This window comes from Anolis carolinensis, chromosome 3, assembly GCF_035594765.1.
Source record: "Anolis carolinensis isolate JA03-04 chromosome 3, rAnoCar3.1.pri, whole genome shotgun sequence".
NCBI classification, from domain to species: domain Eukaryota; kingdom Metazoa; phylum Chordata; class Lepidosauria; order Squamata; family Dactyloidae; genus Anolis; species Anolis carolinensis.
In genome coordinates this window covers 263375492-263394789 of record NC_085843.1, presented here as the reverse complement: position 1 = coordinate 263394789, position 19298 = coordinate 263375492, and the positions used below count along the sequence as shown (strand labels likewise).

General features: G+C 40.8%; 1 protein-coding gene across 4 annotated transcripts in view; it reads left to right on the top strand.

Moving 5' to 3' along the window:
* The window catches only part of ift80 (intraflagellar transport 80), a 97793-nt gene that overhangs the window by 42721 nt on the left and 35774 nt on the right, over window positions 1-19298 (top strand). For 3 of the 4 annotated variants that reach the window (XR_010005028.1, XM_062977511.1, XM_062977510.1), the window contains exon 8: window positions 1048-1185. The exons of the other annotated variant lie outside the window; for it this stretch is intronic. Coding sequence is in view for 2 of the 3 variants with exons in the window: in XM_062977511.1 (XP_062833581.1) it covers window positions 1048-1185 (138 nt within the window). In the remaining variant the exon portion in view is untranslated. The remainder of the gene's footprint in view (window positions 1-1047; window positions 1186-19298) is intronic. 4 annotated transcript variants of the gene reach the window in all.

Sequence of the window (19298 nt, the reverse complement as noted above, 5' to 3'; positions counted from 1 at the left end):
TAGTTCAATCCTTTGCCATGCAGGAAAAGCACAAAGTACCCCAACGGATAGCCATCCAGCCTTTGCTTAAAAGCCTCCAAAGAAGGAGCTTCCACCACACTCCAAGGCAGAGAGTTCCACTGTTTAACAGTTCTTACAGTCAGGAAGTTCTTCCTAATGTTTAATTGGAATCACCTTTCCTGTAATTGGAACCCATTGCCCCAAGTCCTAATCTCCAGGGCTGCAGAAAACAAGCCTGCTACCTCTTCCTTATGACATCCTTTCACATATTATTTATACATGGCTCCTCTCAACCTTCTCTTCTGCTATCTAAACATAGTGAGCTCTTTAAGCCACACCTCACAGGGCATGGTCTCCCAATTTTTAATAATTTTAGTTGCCCTCCTCTAGATATGTTCCAGCTTGTCAATATCTCCCTACTACTGTGGTGCCCAGATATGGACACAGTATTCCAGGTGGTTGCAGTTGTAAAGGATTAACTCTTCCACCTCACTTCTATATGATATTATTCACTAAGCCATAGCATGCAAGATGCACCCCATCATTTGCATTTATTCTCTCTGTCTTTTTTATGGCTATAAAACAGTAGTTCCCAAGCTTTGGCCCTCTAGGTGTTTTGGTGATTTGGGCAACCACAATTCTTAACAGCTGATAAACTGGCTGGGATTTCAAGGAGTTGAAATCCAAAACAACTGGAGGACCAAGGGTGTGAACAAGTTGCATATCTTATTTAAAGTAAGAGAATTATGATTTCAAAGCAACAGTCTTTCTTTTGTTACCATGGGCAAAATCCACAACAACAGCAACATGATTCAGTAACTTGTGTGTGATTTGGAGGATGTGTAGTGGCCCCCAGATCTATGGAAACTACCCACCTTTATATCAAGCTATTGCACTGAATGGAGCACAGGAGTGGGGAAGACTAGAGTGAAGATTGGAATATTTCATTAATCTGTGTTAGACTAATGTATTTTGTAATCTGAATCATAGGCTGTGCTCAGAAAATAGCTAGGATGACTTTAAGATGGTACTTACATTTTTTTATAGGTGTGGGATAGCTATGGTCGTCTGTTGTATAGTTCTCAGTCACATGAATATCCTATCACTTCTGTTGCTTGGTCTCTGGATGGGGAGTTATTTGCAGTAGGATCCTTTCATACTTTACGGCTGTGTGATAAAACAGGGGTAAGTAACTCTAAAAAAGATTCTGTCGCACACTTTACTAATAGCACAGTAAATAGTTCAAATGATATTCACTGATTGAAGAACAATGATACCAGCTTTTCAGACAGTCTGATTGGTATGCAAATGACTTTTTTCTCCAAAAGATTAGTTTTCAAAAACTTATATGTTTTAACATTCTCAGTTTAAGGAAATTGTGTCAAAGTTAGGTGGTTTTGATGTAGCTGTTTCCGTACTTCAATGGTAAAGTGGAATAGTAAACATTTGCAATCATTTTATCTTGTCTTTTCTAATTTATATCTTAAAGTTTTAAATAAAAAGCTCTACATTACTCCCCTTTTGTTGTATTCTGATATAATCAATCTACCGAGGTACACCATTTAACAATTACTTTTTTCATTCATCCTGTCGTCAGATTAGTTTGTGTCCTCTTCATGTCAGTTTCAATACTTTTTGTCATGGTATTTTATTTTCAGAATTCTGTTTAAGAGCTTTGGGACATATTTATAGTTGTTGTAAACTCTGAGACTGTGAGCTTTGTCAAACAGCCCCCTCTCCTGCTACAATTGCATTGTCTGTAAAAATGCTATACAATTGAGATTGCTGTTTTTCCTTGTGCAACTTCAAACCTATTCCAAAGTTATAGCATCCATTATTACCCAAATCATATCACACTCAGGCTGCCTACCCACTACCTCCACAACATGATCATTGGTGCTATTTTTCTGAGAAGGAGGCAAGAGCACAATCAAGCTGCCTCCCATGTCAATGCAGCACTAATCAAATGTCAGTTGAAGGCTCTCCCCAGTGGAGTCTCCTCTATGCACCCTTCTTCCTCCCATTTTTTTGCAGTCATGCCATTGAGGAATGGAACTCAGACACTATTTGTGCATGAAAGGTGACAAGAAGAAAGTAAAAGCAAAGAACTCCTGTGCTCTTTTGTATTTCTCTTCCATCTCAATCCTATGTTCCCCAATCCTACAGCAGCACATATATAGTGTCTGTGTGTCTTAGAGAGAGAGAGAGATTGAGAGAGGGAGAATGTATTGCTCTACCATTGTAACAACAGAGACTTGGAAATGGACTGGATCTCCCAGAAAAAGCAGGTGCTCACTAAACTTTAACAAAGGAAATCATAGCGTGATAGAAGCAGGAAAAGTCAATAATGGTTTTTTATTAGTAAAAAGAATAGCTTTTAAAGCATCTTCTATTAGACAACAACAAAAGAGCTATGGTCTCATGCAGTTAGCCCCAACAAAAGGTGCTTTTATCTAGATGTAATTGTGATTTACTTCATTTGTGAGACAAAACCCTATATTTCATGCAGAGATATTTGCTGTAGTTACTTGTTAGTTTCAAAGCAGATGCATCATTTTCCTGCTTTTTTTGAATATGCTTGGAGTAGTGATAGGTAGGAAGATGTCTCTTTTCAAGCAAATCCAAGGGCCTGATTCTGTAGGCTAAGGTGCTTGATCCACAAATGGAAATGTCTATCTAATACATAATCTGTTCTGATATGTGCTGATATAGATTGGCCACTATGGTCCATGCTCTCGTTACTTCCTGAATAGACTACTGCAACGTTCTCTACTTGCAGTTGCCTTTGAAGGCTGTTCAGAAGCTTCAAGTGTCCCAACAGGTGGTAGCCAGATTTCTCACTGGGACGGCATACAGGGAGCATACAACGCCGCATTACGTCAGCTCCACTGGCTGCCAGTCAGCTACCGAGCACAATTCAAAGTGCTAGCTTTAGCCTACAACGGCCCTAAACGGTTCCGGCCCAGCTTACCTGTCCAAATGCATCTCCTTCTATTATCCACCTTGGAGGTTAAGATCTTCTGGGGCTGTCCTGCTCTTGATTCCACCTCCTTCACAGGTGTGGTTGGTGGGGATGAGAGACAGAGCCTTCTCGGTGGTGGTCCCTTGCCTATGGAACTCCCTCTCCAGGGATATTAGATCAGCTCCTGACCTTCAGAAACAAAAAGTCAAAACCTGGCTTTGTGTCAGGACCCAGGCTGCAGAGCACCAATAACCATGCGCAGAGACCAGAATCTATCTAATATCTTTATTAAAGAAATATATAAAGTCAATAAAAACAAGTGAAGAATATAGTTCAGAAGCAGACCTTTCAGATGAAGCCAAATATAGTCCAGGAATATATTGTCCAATATAAGATATTAAAGTCCAAAGTTATAATCCACTTGACCGAAACACACACCTTGCCAAGCAATGGTGTGGGGAATGACAGGGTCTTTAGAGTCCAAGGTAGCTTGACAACAAGGCTGGAAAATAGGCTTGAATCTTGGCTAGAACAAACTTGAAACGAGGCAACGAGAAATATGAACTGAGTCCAAAGAAGTCCGTGAAACAAGGCTAGGCTGGAAACTTGATCCGTGAAACAAGACAAGGCTGAAAACTCGATCCAGGAACAGGGAACTGGGGTACGAAGTCCACACACGATCTCTCTCCACAAGCTGAACAAATTGACTCCGCAAGGTTCCCCTTGCGGCAAAACCCCTATATAGGATCTTGTTTTCCCGCCAATAGAACACTTTCCCTGGAGAACAAGAAGTGAAACCCAAACTGTGTCCAGATGCATGACTCCTTAGAATTTCCCAAGGGAAGCAGACTTAATCAGCTAATTGTCTGGCAGCGATTCTGAGGCTCCGGCGATTTGCCTCCCTCGCTCCTCTATCTCTATTATAATTGTCCTTTCGGGAAAACGGGGGAGAATTCTGCCCAAGGCTTGTTTGGTTAACTTCCTGAGGACAAACATCCTCCAGGTGGCGAGGCTCCGATTCAAGCTGAACCGGTGGAAATCCCAAATTTTCCTCCTCATCTGCCACAATAGCACTAGGAACGGGACTACAAGGCCCATGAGACATCACACTATCCCCCTCCTCAAGGCCCCTCTCCAACATGGCCGCTCTTCTCGAGTTGCGGCGCCGCGGCTTGGCGGGGTAGGCCTGATGAAAGCGATGAACTAAGTCGGGGGCATGGACCGTGGAAGCGTCTTCCCAAGAGCGTTCTTCGGGCCCAAACCCCACCCAGTCAATGAGATACTGAAGGCGGCGGCGATGAAAGCGAGAATCCAAAATGTCCTGAACTTCGAATTCCTCCTCCCCGTCCACCAAAACAGGGGCAGGGGCCGATCGGTCCACATCAGGGCGTACCCCATCCGCCGGAAGGAGTAGGGAACGATGAAACACCGGATGAATGCGCATGGAGCGCGGGAGTTGTAGTTTGAAAGTCACGGGGTTAAGTTGCGCCACCACTGGGTAGGGACCAATGAAACGGGCATCTAACTTCCGGCAAGGACGGTGGGAGGGCAAAAAGCGAGTGGACAATAGAACCCGATCTCCTACCTTGATCTCGGGGCCTGGCTGGCGATGGCCGTCAGCGTGGCGTTTATAGTCCTCCTTGGCTTGATCCAGTTGTTGGTGCAAGAGTTGTTGCACCGCTGTAAGTTCTTGCAACCAGTCCTCCGCTGCAGGGACTTCTGAAGATTCAATGACAGAAGGGAAGAAACGTGGATGGAAGCCGTAGTTTGCAAAGAATGGGGTTTCTTTAGTTGAAGCCTGGACACCATTGTTGTAAGCAAATTCTGATAGAGGTAACAGGGAAGCCCAATTGTCCTGCTGGTAGTTTACATAACAGCGAAGGTATTGTTCCAAAGTGGCATTGGTGCGCTCAGTTTGCCCATCCGTTTGGGGATGATGAGCTGAAGATAAACGAGAGTCTATGCCCAATAGTTTCTGTAGTGCTTTCCAGAAACGAGAGGTGAATTGAGATCCACGGTCAGTGACTAAACTCTTGGGCAATCCATGTAGTCGGAAAACATGCTGAAGGAATAAATCTGCAGTCTCTTTGGCTGTGGGGAGACCATCGCAGGGAATGAAATGGGCCAACTTGGTAAAAAGGTCCACCACCACTAGGATCGTGGTGAATCCAAGGGAGGGTGGTAGGTCAGTGATAAAATCCGCGGAAATTATCTCCCATGGGCGAGATGGAGTAGGAAGGGGATGCAGTAGCCCTGTCGGCTTCTCCCTTCTTGTCTTGGAACGCTGGCATACCGGGCAGGTATTGACATATTTCTCCACATCCTTGCGGATCTTGGGCCACCAGAAATCCCGTAGGATCAAGTGCATGGTTTTGAAAAGTCCAAAATGCCCTGCTGGCTTGCAGTCATGACACAGATGAAGTGCCTTTTCTCTGCCTGGACCTGGAGGGATGTAAACACGATTCCTGTAGCATAGTAGCCCATCCTTAAGTGAGAAAGGGAAACGTAGTCCTTGGCGAATCTGTTCTTGAGCCCAGGCATCTGCCTGCTGACTGGCTCTAATTTCTAGAGCGCAAAGGGGTTCTGGGTTAGAAGGAGTTGGTTCAGTTGGAGTGGATTTGGTGTTTCCCACTGTGAGCGTGGCAAAGTTTTCGGGCTGCAGCAATTGAGATTCGAAGGTCTCTCTGCGTCCTGCAGCATACTCTGGTTTCCGTGATAGAGCATCTGCCTGCTTGGTCTGAGCCGGGGTTACATAATGGATCTGGAAGTCAAAACGTTCAAAGAATAAAGCCCAGCGCTGTTGCCTTTGATTTAGCTTTCGTGCGGTCCTTAGGTGTTCCAAATTTCGATGATCAGTATGAACCTCAATGAGAAATTTGGCCCCTTCTAACCAATGTCTCCAATTTTCAAAGGCTGCCTTTATGGCCAAAAGTTCTTTCTCCCAAATAGTGTAATTTCTCTCTGGGGCTGTTAGTTGACGGGAGTAATAGGCACAAGGGTGAAGATGTTCTCCCACTGGTTGCATGAGTATAGCCCCAATTGCCACATCAGAGGCGTCAGCCTGCACAACAAAAGGGGTTTTAGGATCAGGGTGCTGTAGAATTGGCTGGGTCGTGAATAACTTCTTTAGTTGCTGGAACCCTTTCTCTGCTTGCTCCGTCCAGCGGAAAGGCTGTTTCCCACGGATGCAGCTGGTGATTGGGTCAGACCAGCGGGCGAAGTCTGGGATGAATTTGCGGTAGTAGTTCGCGAACCCCAAGAAGCATTGCACTTCCTTCTTGTTGGTTGGCGCCTGCCATTCCAATACTGCTGAAACCTTTGCTGGGTCCATGGAGAGCCCTAGTGGCGAGACGCGGTATCCCAGGAAATCTACCTCTTGTAGATCAAAGGCGCATTTTTCTAACTTGGCATATAGTCCATGATCTCGCAATCGTTGTAGCACCATTCTGACGTGTTGCTCATGTTCTAATTGTGATCTAGAAAACACCAAAAAATCGTCCAAATATATGATCAAGAACCGATCTAGATAATCCTGGAAGATATTGTTGACAAAATGCTGGAATGTTCCGGGAGCTCCGGATAATCCGTAATTCATGACCAGGGACTCAAATAATCCGAATTTGGTCTGGAAGGCGGTTTTCCATTCGTCCCCTTCTCTGATGGGAACTAGATTGTAAGCCCCCCGGAGATCCAGCTTGGTGTAAACCTTGGCCCCTCGGAGCCGGTCTAATAGGTCTGAGATCAAAGGCAAGGGTAGCGGTTCCGTTTCGTGATATTGTTCAATGCTCTATAGTCCACAACCAAGCGTAGGTCCCCTGACTTCTTTTTCACAAACATCACTGGGGAAGCAGTTGGGGATTGAGAGGGTCTGATGAACCCCTTGCGAAGGTTTGACTCTATAAACTCCCTGAGAGCTTCTTGCTCTGGTTCAGTCAGGGAGTAGAGGTGTCCTCGCGGAATCGGGGCCCCCTCCACCAAGTCAATGGCACAGTCATAGGGTCTATGTGGGGGTAGTTTCTCGGCTTCCTTTTCATTGAAGACATCCCAAAAGTCCGAATATTTCTTGGGCAAGGTGATGATGGACTCAGCGTCCGTGGCATGACAGACCTTGGCTACTAGACAATGGTTTTGGCAATATCTTGAGGCAAACTGTAGTTCTCTGTTGGACCAGGAAATGTTTGGGTCGTGGAGTGTCAGCCATGGGATCCCCAAAATCACAGGGAAGTGGGGAACCTCGGTAACGAAGAAGGAAATTTCTTCCATGTGTTCCCTTATCCACATCCTGGTGGGTTCAGTCCATTGGCTTACTGGACCTGTCTTTAGGGGACGGCCATCTATGGCCTGCACCACCCGGGCATTCTTGAAATCATGATATTGTAATCCTAGAGAGTCGGCATACTCTCTATCGATGAAGTTGTTTGTTGCCCCTGAGTCTATCATGGCATGGATCATGACGGGTCCTTTTTTCACTGACCACAGCGTGACCACTAGGAGAAATAGGACCCCGGTTTGCGGCTCTTGAGTGGGGTTTTTGACCGGGTTGGCGAGCCTCTCTACGCCCGGTCGCTGGCTTCCCCCGCCGGCTTTGCTCCAGCTGCCTCGGCCGTCTCTGTCTCTGCGGAGGACGCCGCCGCCAGGCGAGCGGCGGGCTTTCTTTTGGCTGGACATTCTCTGGTGAAGTGGCCCCCGTTCCCGCAGTACCAACAGAGGTTTAAACGTTGGCGGCGGGCCTTTTTGGCAACATCTAGTCTGGGGCGCACATTGCCCAACTGCATCGGCTCCTCCTCGTTTCCCCTGGGGTTTGGGGCTGGTGGTGGGGGTCTCCACACTGGACGTGGCTGAATACTGGCGGAAGCGGGAGGTTTCACTCCGGCCCTTCCACTCTGGCCTCGGAGCCACTGTTTTTTGTTGGCAAGCAGGACTTCGGCTCGTAAACAATGATTGATAAGTCTCTCAAGGGAATCTGGAGGATCCACCTTAGAGATTTCTTCCTGCATCTCGATGTTGAGATCCTCACGAAACTGACCTCTGAGGGCTATATCGTTCCAGCCGGTGTTCTGAGCCAGCACCCGGAACTCGGCTATGTACTGGGACAACGGTCTGTCCCCTTGGAAGAGACGCCGGAGTTTATGGCCGGCCGCCTCCTCGTTGTCCTCGATCCCCCATGTCGCTCTAAGGTGATTCAGAAAGTTGTGCGCGGAACTTAGGTGCATGGAACCCGCATCAAATAGCGCCGTCGCCCAATTGGCCGCTGGCCCTTCCAGGAGGCTGTAAATCCACGCCACCTTGACTTCTTCTTGGGGAAACTCGGCTTGGCGGGCTTCTATGTATGCCTGGCACTGGCGACGGAAAACATGAACCTTGGAGGCTTCTCCAGAAAACTTGGTTGGAAGCGCTAGGGCAGGGAGCCGGACACCGCGTTCTTTCAAGCCCCGTATTTCCCCCTCCTGCGTACGGAGTGTATCTCGGATTCTGTCGAATTCTTCCTTGGAAATGGTGTAGCTGAGTGGTTGGGCTTCCGCCCCGGTTCCTGTAGACATCCTGGCCTAGGTTAATTGGTGCTTAGGGTGGCGGAGTCAAACTGTCAGGACCCAGGCTGCAGAGCACCAATAACCATGCGCAGAGACCAGAATCTATCTAATATCTTTATTAAAGAAATATATAAAGTCAATAAAAACAAGTGAAGAATATAGTTCAGAAGCAGACCTTTCAGATGAGGCCAAATATAGTCCAGGAATATATTGTCCACTATAAGATATTAAAGTCCAAAGTTATAATCCACTTGACCGAAACACACACCTTGCCAAGCAATGGTGTGGGGAATGACAGGGTCTTTAGAGTCCAAGGTAGCTTGACAACAAGGCTGGAAAATAGGCTTGAATCTTGGCTAGAACAAACTTGAAACGAGGCAACGAGAAATATGAACTGAGTCCAAAGAAGTCCGTGAAACAAGGCTAGGCTGGAAACTTGATCCGTGAAACAAGACAAGGCTGAAAACTCGATCCAGGGACAGGGAACTGGGGTACGAAGTCCACACACGATCTCTCTCCACAAGCTGAACATATTGACTCCGCAAGGTTCCCCTTGCGGCAAAACCCCTATATAGGATCTTGTTTTCCCGCCAATAGAACACTTTCCCTGGAGAACAAGAAGTGAAACCCAAACTGTGTCCAGATGCATGACTCCTTAGAATTTCCCAAGGGAAGCAGACTTAATCAGCTAATTGTCTGGCAGCGATTCTGAGGCTCCGGCGATTTGCCTCCCTCGCTCCTCTATCTCTATTATAATTGTCCTTTCGGGAAAACGGGGGAGAATTCTGCCCAAGGCTTGTTTGGTTAACTTCCTGAGGACAAACATCCTCCAGGTGGCGAGGCTCCGATTCAAGCTGAACCGGTGGAAATCCCAAATTTTCCTCCTCATCTGCCACAATAGCACTAGGAACGGGACTACAAGGCCCATGAGACATCACACTTTGGGACCAAGCTTTTGGACAGTAACTTAAAGTGCAATAAAGAAATACAGAATACTGCAACGACAATTGAAATAGCTTCGGATTACGATCTAGGTTTATGTGGTTTTAATTTGTTTTTTGGTTTTAATGTTGAGTTATTTTTAACTGGTTAGTTTTATTGTATTTGTCTATTTTATTGTATGTATATTATGCAACATCAAATTGTTGCCTTTTTGTAAGGCTGCTCTGAGTCCCCTGTGGGGTGAGAAGGGTGGGATATAAATATGGTAAATGAAATAAAGAAATAGATAGATAGATGGTTTGGGCAGGCTGCAGTCCTCAATAGGGTCATGTTTCAGAAGCTCGTATGAAGTTGAGAAGTATTTAGTTTTTGCCTCTTCAGAGGACAAATTTGGCATTTTACCCGCTATCCCTCAGCCCTGAGGCATGATCTGGTAACTTCTTGTACCTCTTCCATTTCTGACTTGGACTACTTTTCCTTATGGACTTTGAATGGCACGAGTGTAGAGTACAGTTATACTCACATGCTCCTTGCCTCTCCATGAAAGTGCTGAATCAGGATTTAGTATTTTAATGTGTGTGTGTATATGTCTCATGTGCTGTTTAATGTGCTTTGTAAGCATTATTGTACGCCTTCTTCCTGCCCCTAGCAGCCCTTTAAAAAGACATGCCAAAGTTGACATTCAAATAAAAGTCATGCAACAACAAAAGACCTGCAAATTCTTATTTTTAAACAATCTTCACATATATAGAAAATTAGAAACAGGCACTAAATGCAGATAATAGGAAGTTCAGAAATCATTATTCAGCATTTTCCTCTGAATCTGAAAATCTGTTCTCAATTGTAACTTCAAGGTCTGTTCATCATTAAATTATTTTTTACTTCTGAAATGATTTTTAGTAGTCAACTAAAAAAGTGTGTATGTGTATGTGGGGGGGGGCGATAGTTTTAAATTTTAAAGCTTTAATATATTTAATATGTTGTGAAGCTTACACAAATTTTAATGCCTAATTTTTCTGGATGACATGTTGTACAGTGCTGAAACAATCTGTACTTCATGTACTGACTTAAAAAAAAGATTATAATGTAGATATAGTTATTAAATTCATCATTATGTTGCTTCTGCTGTACCATAGATGTAAGTATGGTAGCACGTTTTCAAAATAATTTTATTATACTTTTAAAGAACATTGGTATAATTGAGACCTGCAATCATGAGTTGGAGTTTGAAGCAGTTTTGTTCAAAATTTCACCTATTTCACTCAATTCTATCTAACCTTCCCCTTTCCTGACTCCTCACTGTAGTCAACTGAACATTACCAGTCTAAGCAAGCTATTCTTTGCATTCTTTAGGAATTTTTTTGTAGTTCAGCAAATCTTGGAATTCCCCCAAGCTTTCTGATGTCTCCTTTGTGATGGCAGGTGGGCTTCAGAAATATATGTAGGTATTTGATCTTGCCGGCAATCTATAGGGCAGAGAAACAGAATTTTTGCTGCATTTAATTGAAGAAAACAATCTGCATTTTCACACTGTATCCTACTTGAGGTCACATCCTACAAATAAGATACTTATTTTCATCATTCCCATCTCACTATCTTTTGCTGCCCATTATGGCTTCAGCTACTAAAATGCTTCTTTCTCTTGCTCACATCCCTCTCCCCTTCCTGCTGATATATGCTTGCACTCACATCTCTCTCTCTCTAAGACCTTTGGAACCAGTGGGACCTGGCTGCTGACAGTTTTATGAATGAACTGATTAGAAACTTGGAGACAGCTTCTTGAACAGTATGATATAATGCATGGTGCAACGTGGCCTAAATTCTGCTGTATCAGAAAATCTCTGCTTTTTTGTGTATTTTGCTTTGTATATCTTGCCTCTCTTCTCGCTCTACAACCTCCAGTCATCCTGTCTTGCACATCCCTTTTGTACATTCAATTCCCCCTCTTGGATGTCCTCATGTTTCAAACAAATATTCACTATGCTTCTTGTACCTCTGTTTGTCCTTTTAAATGTACTCTTGGTATTCTTCTTTGGCACTCTTCAGGGTGAGGTTTTCTGGCCATAAAAACAAGACATACTACTTGCTTTAGACCAGAGTTGTGCCTATTACCAACAAGAAACAATAGTCAGATCCTGGTAGTAATCAACCATCTAGAAGTTGGTTTTTGTATCAGAAAAGTCTATGACTCCAGTTCTTCTTCAAGTGATTGTATTTTGGCATCTGTTTGACAAATGTAATCTTTGGAGATATCCTTTTGTTTCTACTGATGAAGCAGTATATCACCTCCTGCCACCTAGCTTGGCTCACATTATGAACCTGCAATTAAATTGTGGAATTTGTAACTTATCAGTCTTTGAGATGCTACATTAACTATAGTTTAAAGAATATATTTTTGGGAGCTTGGATGCTACATTGGATTAAAGAGACTTGAGTTCACACCTCAATTAACAATAAAGGTCTAACCATGCTCACAGAACTGTTGTCAAGATAAAAGACGGAGGAAAAAGCCCCGTTCATTACTTTGAAATCTTTGAAGGAAGTGTGAGATAGTGTAATACATAATTAAAAGACTAATAGGAATTATAAAAATATAGAATGCAAAAGCAAATTTAAATTTAATTTAAAATCAGAAGTCAGAAATTGTTTTGAAAAAAAATTGTCACTAAAAGTCTGTATTCAAACTTTCTGCATAAATAGTTTGCATTGATAAAAATTACATTAACTTATTGGCAACTATTCAAAACAACACACATATCCAAAACAAGAACAGTGTTGTTAATACCCAAAAGCAGAAAAAGACATTTATTAAGGGGTTAGTGTGCAGTGTATATAAAGAAAGGTTACAACATTTGAATTTTGAAAAAAAGGAATTATGCTAATTATTATACAGCTAGTTATTATAAAGCATTTAAGTCTTTTATTAAAAGGGATAGAGCTTTGTTTAAATTAACTCTCTTTCTTTGTCCTTCTTTTTCTTCAATAGTTTATAGTCCACACAATCATAAATAATATTTTGAGATTTTTTTTTAGAGACTAACAAAAGTAGAAAAAATAAGCAAGCATCCAGCTGCAGATGTTAAGAGGATGTGGACAATCTGCCCCAGTGTCAGTCAAACCTCTCCAAGTGTTCTCAGTCACATGAGCTCTGAGATACTCCTGTGGCAGCTTCCAACCTCTTACTCAATTCCAGATTTACTCAGAAGGAGCAATGTAGTTGGTGGCGGCCAAATAACTGCTTTATTCCTAACTTATGCAGTGCTGCCAATATGCAGTTCTGGCACAGGGAAAAAGGTAACTGCAGCAGTACCTCTTCCAGGAGCACAAGACATAGTGGACATTGGGAAGAGAGCTTGGAAAAAGTATGGTCAGTAGTGGAAGGAAGACATCCTCATGTGGCTGCTGCTGTTTTCTCTCACGTGAAGATATTCTGCATACAGTGATGAAAATGAACTTAATGACATTCAAAAACCACTGTTCCTTTGGAGAGATTTTATTGTATGAAGTGATAATTGCGGTGGGAGCAGGCAAGATATCAGTCTTTATAGGACTAGCTATTGTGCCTCTGGGCCCCAATGTGCCAGATGCTAGTGCCAAAGATGATAATAGTTCAGTAGAAAATTTTCAGAAGCTGACTTCAGCAGTCTCTTTATTGTTGCTATGACTTTAGGTTGTTTCCGATTTACGGCAATCCTAAAACAAAGCTACCATGGGGGGAAATTTGTTCTAGTTAGGTTTGCCTTTGCTTTCCTCTGAGGCTGAAGTGTGTGACTTGCTCAAGGTCAGCCAATGGGTTTGCTTGTCTGAGTGGGGATGGCCATTCTCTAAAATGTCACAAAATAGTGAGCAAGTTTTCAGTTTCACAGAACTTTCCATGAAGCTAGTCATTAAGCCTAACCAAATGGTGAGAGGAGAGAACACTGTCTTTGAGGAGAAACCATAAAATCTGCATTTAGTCGTAATCTTAAAAGTATACCAAAAAGTCTAAGTAAAAGCATCCTCAAATGCTTCTTCTTTAGTATGAGTTAATCTTAAACACTCTTTAACCACTGTCACATACTACTAAGATATAAAAGGCAAGATTTTTCCCCTCCACTTTTCCAAAGAAGAAGAAAATAAAATTATAGCTTAAGTAAGTTTATTATTAATCATTTTCAGTTAATACTGTGAAGCAAAATACATGGTCTGTAGTTCATGAAGGTTTATGCTGAAATATGTTTGTTTCTCTTAAAGGTGCCACAAAACTAGTTTAACTCTGAAACAGGCCAGCAGAGCTGTTTTTCTGAGTTCTTAAATCACAACCACAAGATTTTTGGGAAGGGGGTGTCATTTATTGGATTATAAATTTACTTATTCCAAATTGACCATGTCCCTCACTGAATATACAGCATTATATAATATAGCAAAGTTTATTTACTATTTTTTTTAAATGGGGTTCCCTGCAGAGGTTGGGGGGAGTGTTAACGGTAGCTAAAGCCAGATACTATCTATTTCTTTACAGCTGGCAGGAATAATTTATGAGGTTTACCTCCATACATTTTCCTGCTCCCATTTACTTAAATATAAATAGCTGCAAAAGAATTAGCCATCATGGTGCTGAGAGAAGAGAGAGAATGAGTCACATAAGCAGTGTGATAGTGTTTGAAGAGAACCAGACCTGGCTTTCTGGTCAACACAGACATTTTTATTGTGTCTGATGTAATGGAGCTGAATCAGCGAATTGCTCCCTCGAGAGCCATCAGGAGATATACATATCATTAACCCTTCTGCAGCATATGCAACTGGTTACGAAGTATAATTTAATTAAATACACTAACATGCACTCTTTTGCTTCCACATCTTTGCTGCTTCTTGACTGTTTCTTTGTTCTAACATCTATTAAAGTTTTCCACTTTTACAAAGCATTTTTGGGAAACAGATTTAATTTAATGTTTTGTTCAAATGAAAAAAAAAAACAGCCCACAACTGCACTACTACCATTGCTCTTAACATTCATGAGAGATATAAAAAGTAAAACTGTTTACGTTCAGAGCCAAATTACATTCAAAGCCAAATATTTTAAGTATTATATGAAATGTAATTGCTCTTCATTGTCCCTAGTTTTAAAGATTCTTAGTTGATGGTTAAAAGAACAGTGCTTGAACTCAGAATTATTGGCGCATGCCTTGTGGTTGACTTTCTGTGGGATTCTTTGCCTGCTTTGACACTATTGGTCATATTGCAATACTCTTGACACAGAAACAGAAGTCAGGAAGAACTGAGGCCTTTTAATATTCCCCTGCCCCCAGTTACAGAAAACAAACCATAAGAGAGGACCCTTTTTCAGTACCCCAGAGAATGAAAGAGGTTGTTATTATAGACCCCACCATTTGTAGCAATTATAATGTAGCATTATCAACTCCACAGTCTGTTTAGTTAGATTGTTAACTTCAACAAATAAAGATATTTTTTGTTGTAACAATTTAATCCTACCTGACTTTTGTATAAATTATTATTTAATCATTTAACTCTTTCCCCTCAGAAATTATCTTCTTTTGATTAATGTGATTTTTTTCCTTTTTCTTTTTAGTCATATATCATTAAATATTTTTGCGTATTTATATATTTACTAGCATGGTAGTACAAAAATATGCAAACTCGGTGTAATTGTTTAGTCGGAATGAGTATCCATTACACTCATACTTTCGTAATGTCTAATGAACACTATAAATTAGTGGAATTTTACTACATGTTAACATTTGGTTATGCTCTTGTTCTTAATCTCTGTGCATTATGTCATATGTAGTATTTTCATGGTAAAATAGTAAAAAATATACCTTTTTAATGAGTATGTTGTATTAGTTGTCACCTTGTCTTTGTTATAGTTATTCATCATTCTTGCTTCCTTTATATTTATTTTATTATTTAATTTGTAAAATGCCAGAGTTTTGTAGGAAGAAACAATGTGAAAGAATGGCCTGTATGTTAGAAAGGTGTGGTCGATGAGATTCCAAAAACGTCTATACTCTCTAAGGAATTTCTGAAGTTTGGCTCTCTATTTATTTGGTCAATAGGAGAAATTACTCTACTGAAAAGGGGTTTAAATTTGCTTGCTGCCCCTAAACGGCCCCGCTGTCTAGTATGAGAAGCAAGAATATCATTGTCCTATCTGTGAAACTGTGAAAACAAACATTTATATAATTAGGTAACTGCTTGGAAATCTGGAACAGTAGTTTTATTTAAAAAAAACTGTTCATTGGCACTTTGTGAAATATTTACAGGGCCCACTTTGCCCTACAATTGCTAGACTGGTTCCTTGTAAATAATCTTATAAAAAGGGGTTGTTGTTGCAAGTCATATTGGAAGAGACCCCCTGACATTTTGGAAACTTGGGGAAAGGTTTTATAAAGTGAATATTTGATTTGGGGCAAACATGCTCCACATCCAAAAGGTCCAGTTGGCTGATTTTCTCTTTTCTTTTCTTTTCTTTTCTTTTCTTTTCTTTTCTTTTCTTTTCTTTTCTCAAAGTCTGTCATAGTCACCAATTTGGCAGTGAGAATGGATGTTGAGTCAATCCTGATAGCCTTTTTGGCTTTTTTTTTTGGAGCAGGGGGGTCTCACTGTTTTGGATGAATGACTTCCAGATAACATATTTTGGTTTTAGAAAAACTTTTCATGCTTTTTCCAGTCTCAAATAGAAGGGATTTGAGATTTAATTAAAGATGGCCCTATAGGGTTTTTTTTCTAGTAATAGGATGTTAAGGGATTTTTGTAAAGATTACAAAAGACAGGTTCATTATAATCACATGGCTATTTTGTTTTATTACCACTTGTCTTATCATAGTAAAGTAGATAAGGACTGTTTTTTCTGATGATTGAACTTTATAACTAGAGTATCAATTGCAAGCATATAACATCACTTATGAAGGATGCATTCATAAAGTATAACGTTTTCCCACAAAATTTTTCTCTTACAATAAAATTAAATTTTATTGGATACCTTTCATCATTGATGTGTTACTTGTACTGTGATGATAAATTATATTTACTGTGATGATAAGACCTGCTCAGTAACAGATAATCCTCTATTTTCATGCTATCACATTAGTACCGTGTTTTCCCAAAAATAAGTGTCTTATGTTAATTTTTGCTCCCAAAGATGCGCTAGGTCTTATTTTCAGGGGATGTCTTATTTTTCCATGAAGAAGAATTCACATTTATTCTTGAACAAGAAATGAACATTTATTATATAATGTACAGTAGTTGTCATCACAAACCAGCATAACCAAACAAACTGTGAATCTTATCAAGAATTTCTTGTTACTACCATTATTTCCATGTACAACAATTTATGGTATGTATATTTACCAATCCTGCATGCTCTGGTGTTCTGTTTGGCAGGCATGCTTCCAAACAAAAACATTGCTAAGTCCTACTTTTGGGGGAGGCCTTATATTTAGCAATTCAGCAAAACCTTTACTAGGTCTTATTTTCTGGGGATGTCTTATTTTTGGGGAAACAGGGTATCAACAAAAAAGGGAAAGACCACCACACATTTCCCCCTTGATTAAGATTAATAATTAAATTTCCTTTTTAAAAAAAATGTCATTTATCTACATTATTTCACCTCCAGTATCTGCTGTGCAAGAAATAAATGTGACATTGAAGATCAGATTTTCATTCGGTAACTGTAGAAAACCTAGCACTTTTTTCAGTGCAGTCCTGGGATTTTATTCTATTTCTTCCCAGTGTTTTTCAAGAGGGAAGTTGTGAAATTCAGATCCATCTTTTAAAAAATACCAACACTTGGAAAATCAGGGATTAAAAAATATATATTTTCATGGAATTCATCAGCACAGAGGTCAACTAGAATTTCAAAGGCTTTTTTTCTGGAGTAATATAGTTCTAGGGCAACTAACTGATATTGCATAATTACTAAATGGGATTTTTATACAAATATTGTGTGCATTGGTTTAACTTTTGAACTGTTACACCCAGTAAGAGCCAAGTCATCGACTCATGTTCCAAGATTAAGAATGAATGTAGGAGAGGTTTTTTTGGGGGAAAATTCATTCTTAGGCAGAACACTATTAATTAAATAGAAAAGTCAGTAGGAATTCCAGAATTTAATTCTTTTTAGTTTATTTGTTCATTCTTTGTCAGTAAGGTTTGTATACAGCAATTGATATTGGCTTCATGGCGAAGATGGAAACTTTGAACTAGATGGTTTAGCACATAAACAAATAGACATACTGTACTGGGTTTTGTGAAGATGCACATATGCATCCACAGATTCAGCCATGCACACATTGAGAATATCCTCACAAAATTCCAAAAACAAACCTTTATTTTGTCAGTTTTATATAAATGTATATAATTTGACATCTAAGAATTGATCATCTAGGAATTCTTGCATCCATGGGGTGGTGGTCCAGAAATCTAATACCAGCAGATACCAAAGGCCCTGTATAGATAAAGAAGTCATTTATTTTACTTTCTTATTTGTAATATTTTATTTTATTTATAGAGAAACTTTAAACCAGTAGTTCCCAACCAACTGGTTAGCTGGCTGGAATTTCTGGAAGTGGAAGTCCAAAACACCCAGAGGCCCAAAGGTTGGGAACCACTGCTTTAAACCATCAGGGAAGATAACAGACATAAAAATCAATGATGAATGTAATAAAAACTTCAGTAACAAAGTTGACTACTATAAGAAAACAGATGAATAATACAAATAAAGTGGTGGATAAAATTCCTTCAACAATGCCTACTTAAAGTTTTCATTACAATATACAATATACAATCAGAGAAGGTGACCACCTATCTCTGGAAACAAGAAGTCCCCAATTTTGATTTAGCACCAGGAAGACACTTTTTCTGGTACATATCGAACATGTTTCCCATCATAATTGGGGTACATAACAGTACCTCTCCATCAAATCTTTGGACAGAAAGAAGAAGATTATGGAAAGGGGTGGTTATTAAGGTATCATGGTACCTATGCCATTTAGGGCTCTAAAGACCATTACCAGCACTTGCAGCTGTACCTAGAAACAAAACGGTAACGAGTGAAAATTTTGAGGAACATACATGATATGATACTGTAAGGGAATGCTCACCAGCATTGTGCATTCTTATCCAAAAACAGTTTTTTAAAACCCTACAAAAGGATCCCATGTGAACTATGTTATAAGAATCTAAATACAACTTTATATGTAATGCTATGCTGTTCTGAGACAATTGCAGTTGTGGAACCAGCCCAAGCTGAGTGGGGATACTTCAGGCTGGCATGCAAATATAAAAGTAAAGGCCAGCAACACCCCTAGACTTTCAAGGGTTGGTTGACTTGTGGGGTTATAGCAACTCCTTACTAAACTAGCCCGTGGGGAAAGACTGGAACCATTCTACAATGGCACCTTTTAAGACCATCTCAACCAGGCTATCCAGAGCAATATCAAAATGAAATATTGTTGACAGATCCAACAAAATAATATGGATGTTTGCAGTACAGTGAAATTAAGAGTAAAGCCTCACCAAGGTTTCTCCTTAGCTTATAAACTAAAGCAGGAGTTGGGACCACATTGCCCCTTTCTATTACCTAGGGTGGATCTACATTGACCTGCTATCCTGGGGCATATAAGGTGGCATTTCCTGTTCACAGCACCTCTATATAATGGGGCAGTTCAGGTGGTGAGGAACATGACATGCTCCTCTTGTCAGTTAACTACTTCATCTTGCACCACTTCCCACTGGTCATAATGATAGGAAAATGGAACTCAAAAGCACTGGAATTCATCAATATATGGAAGGCTCAGTTCCTTATACCTGAGTTCGGCTAAAAAGTCATGATTAGATGAAACTAAGTTAGTGAGTTTAGTGTCTGA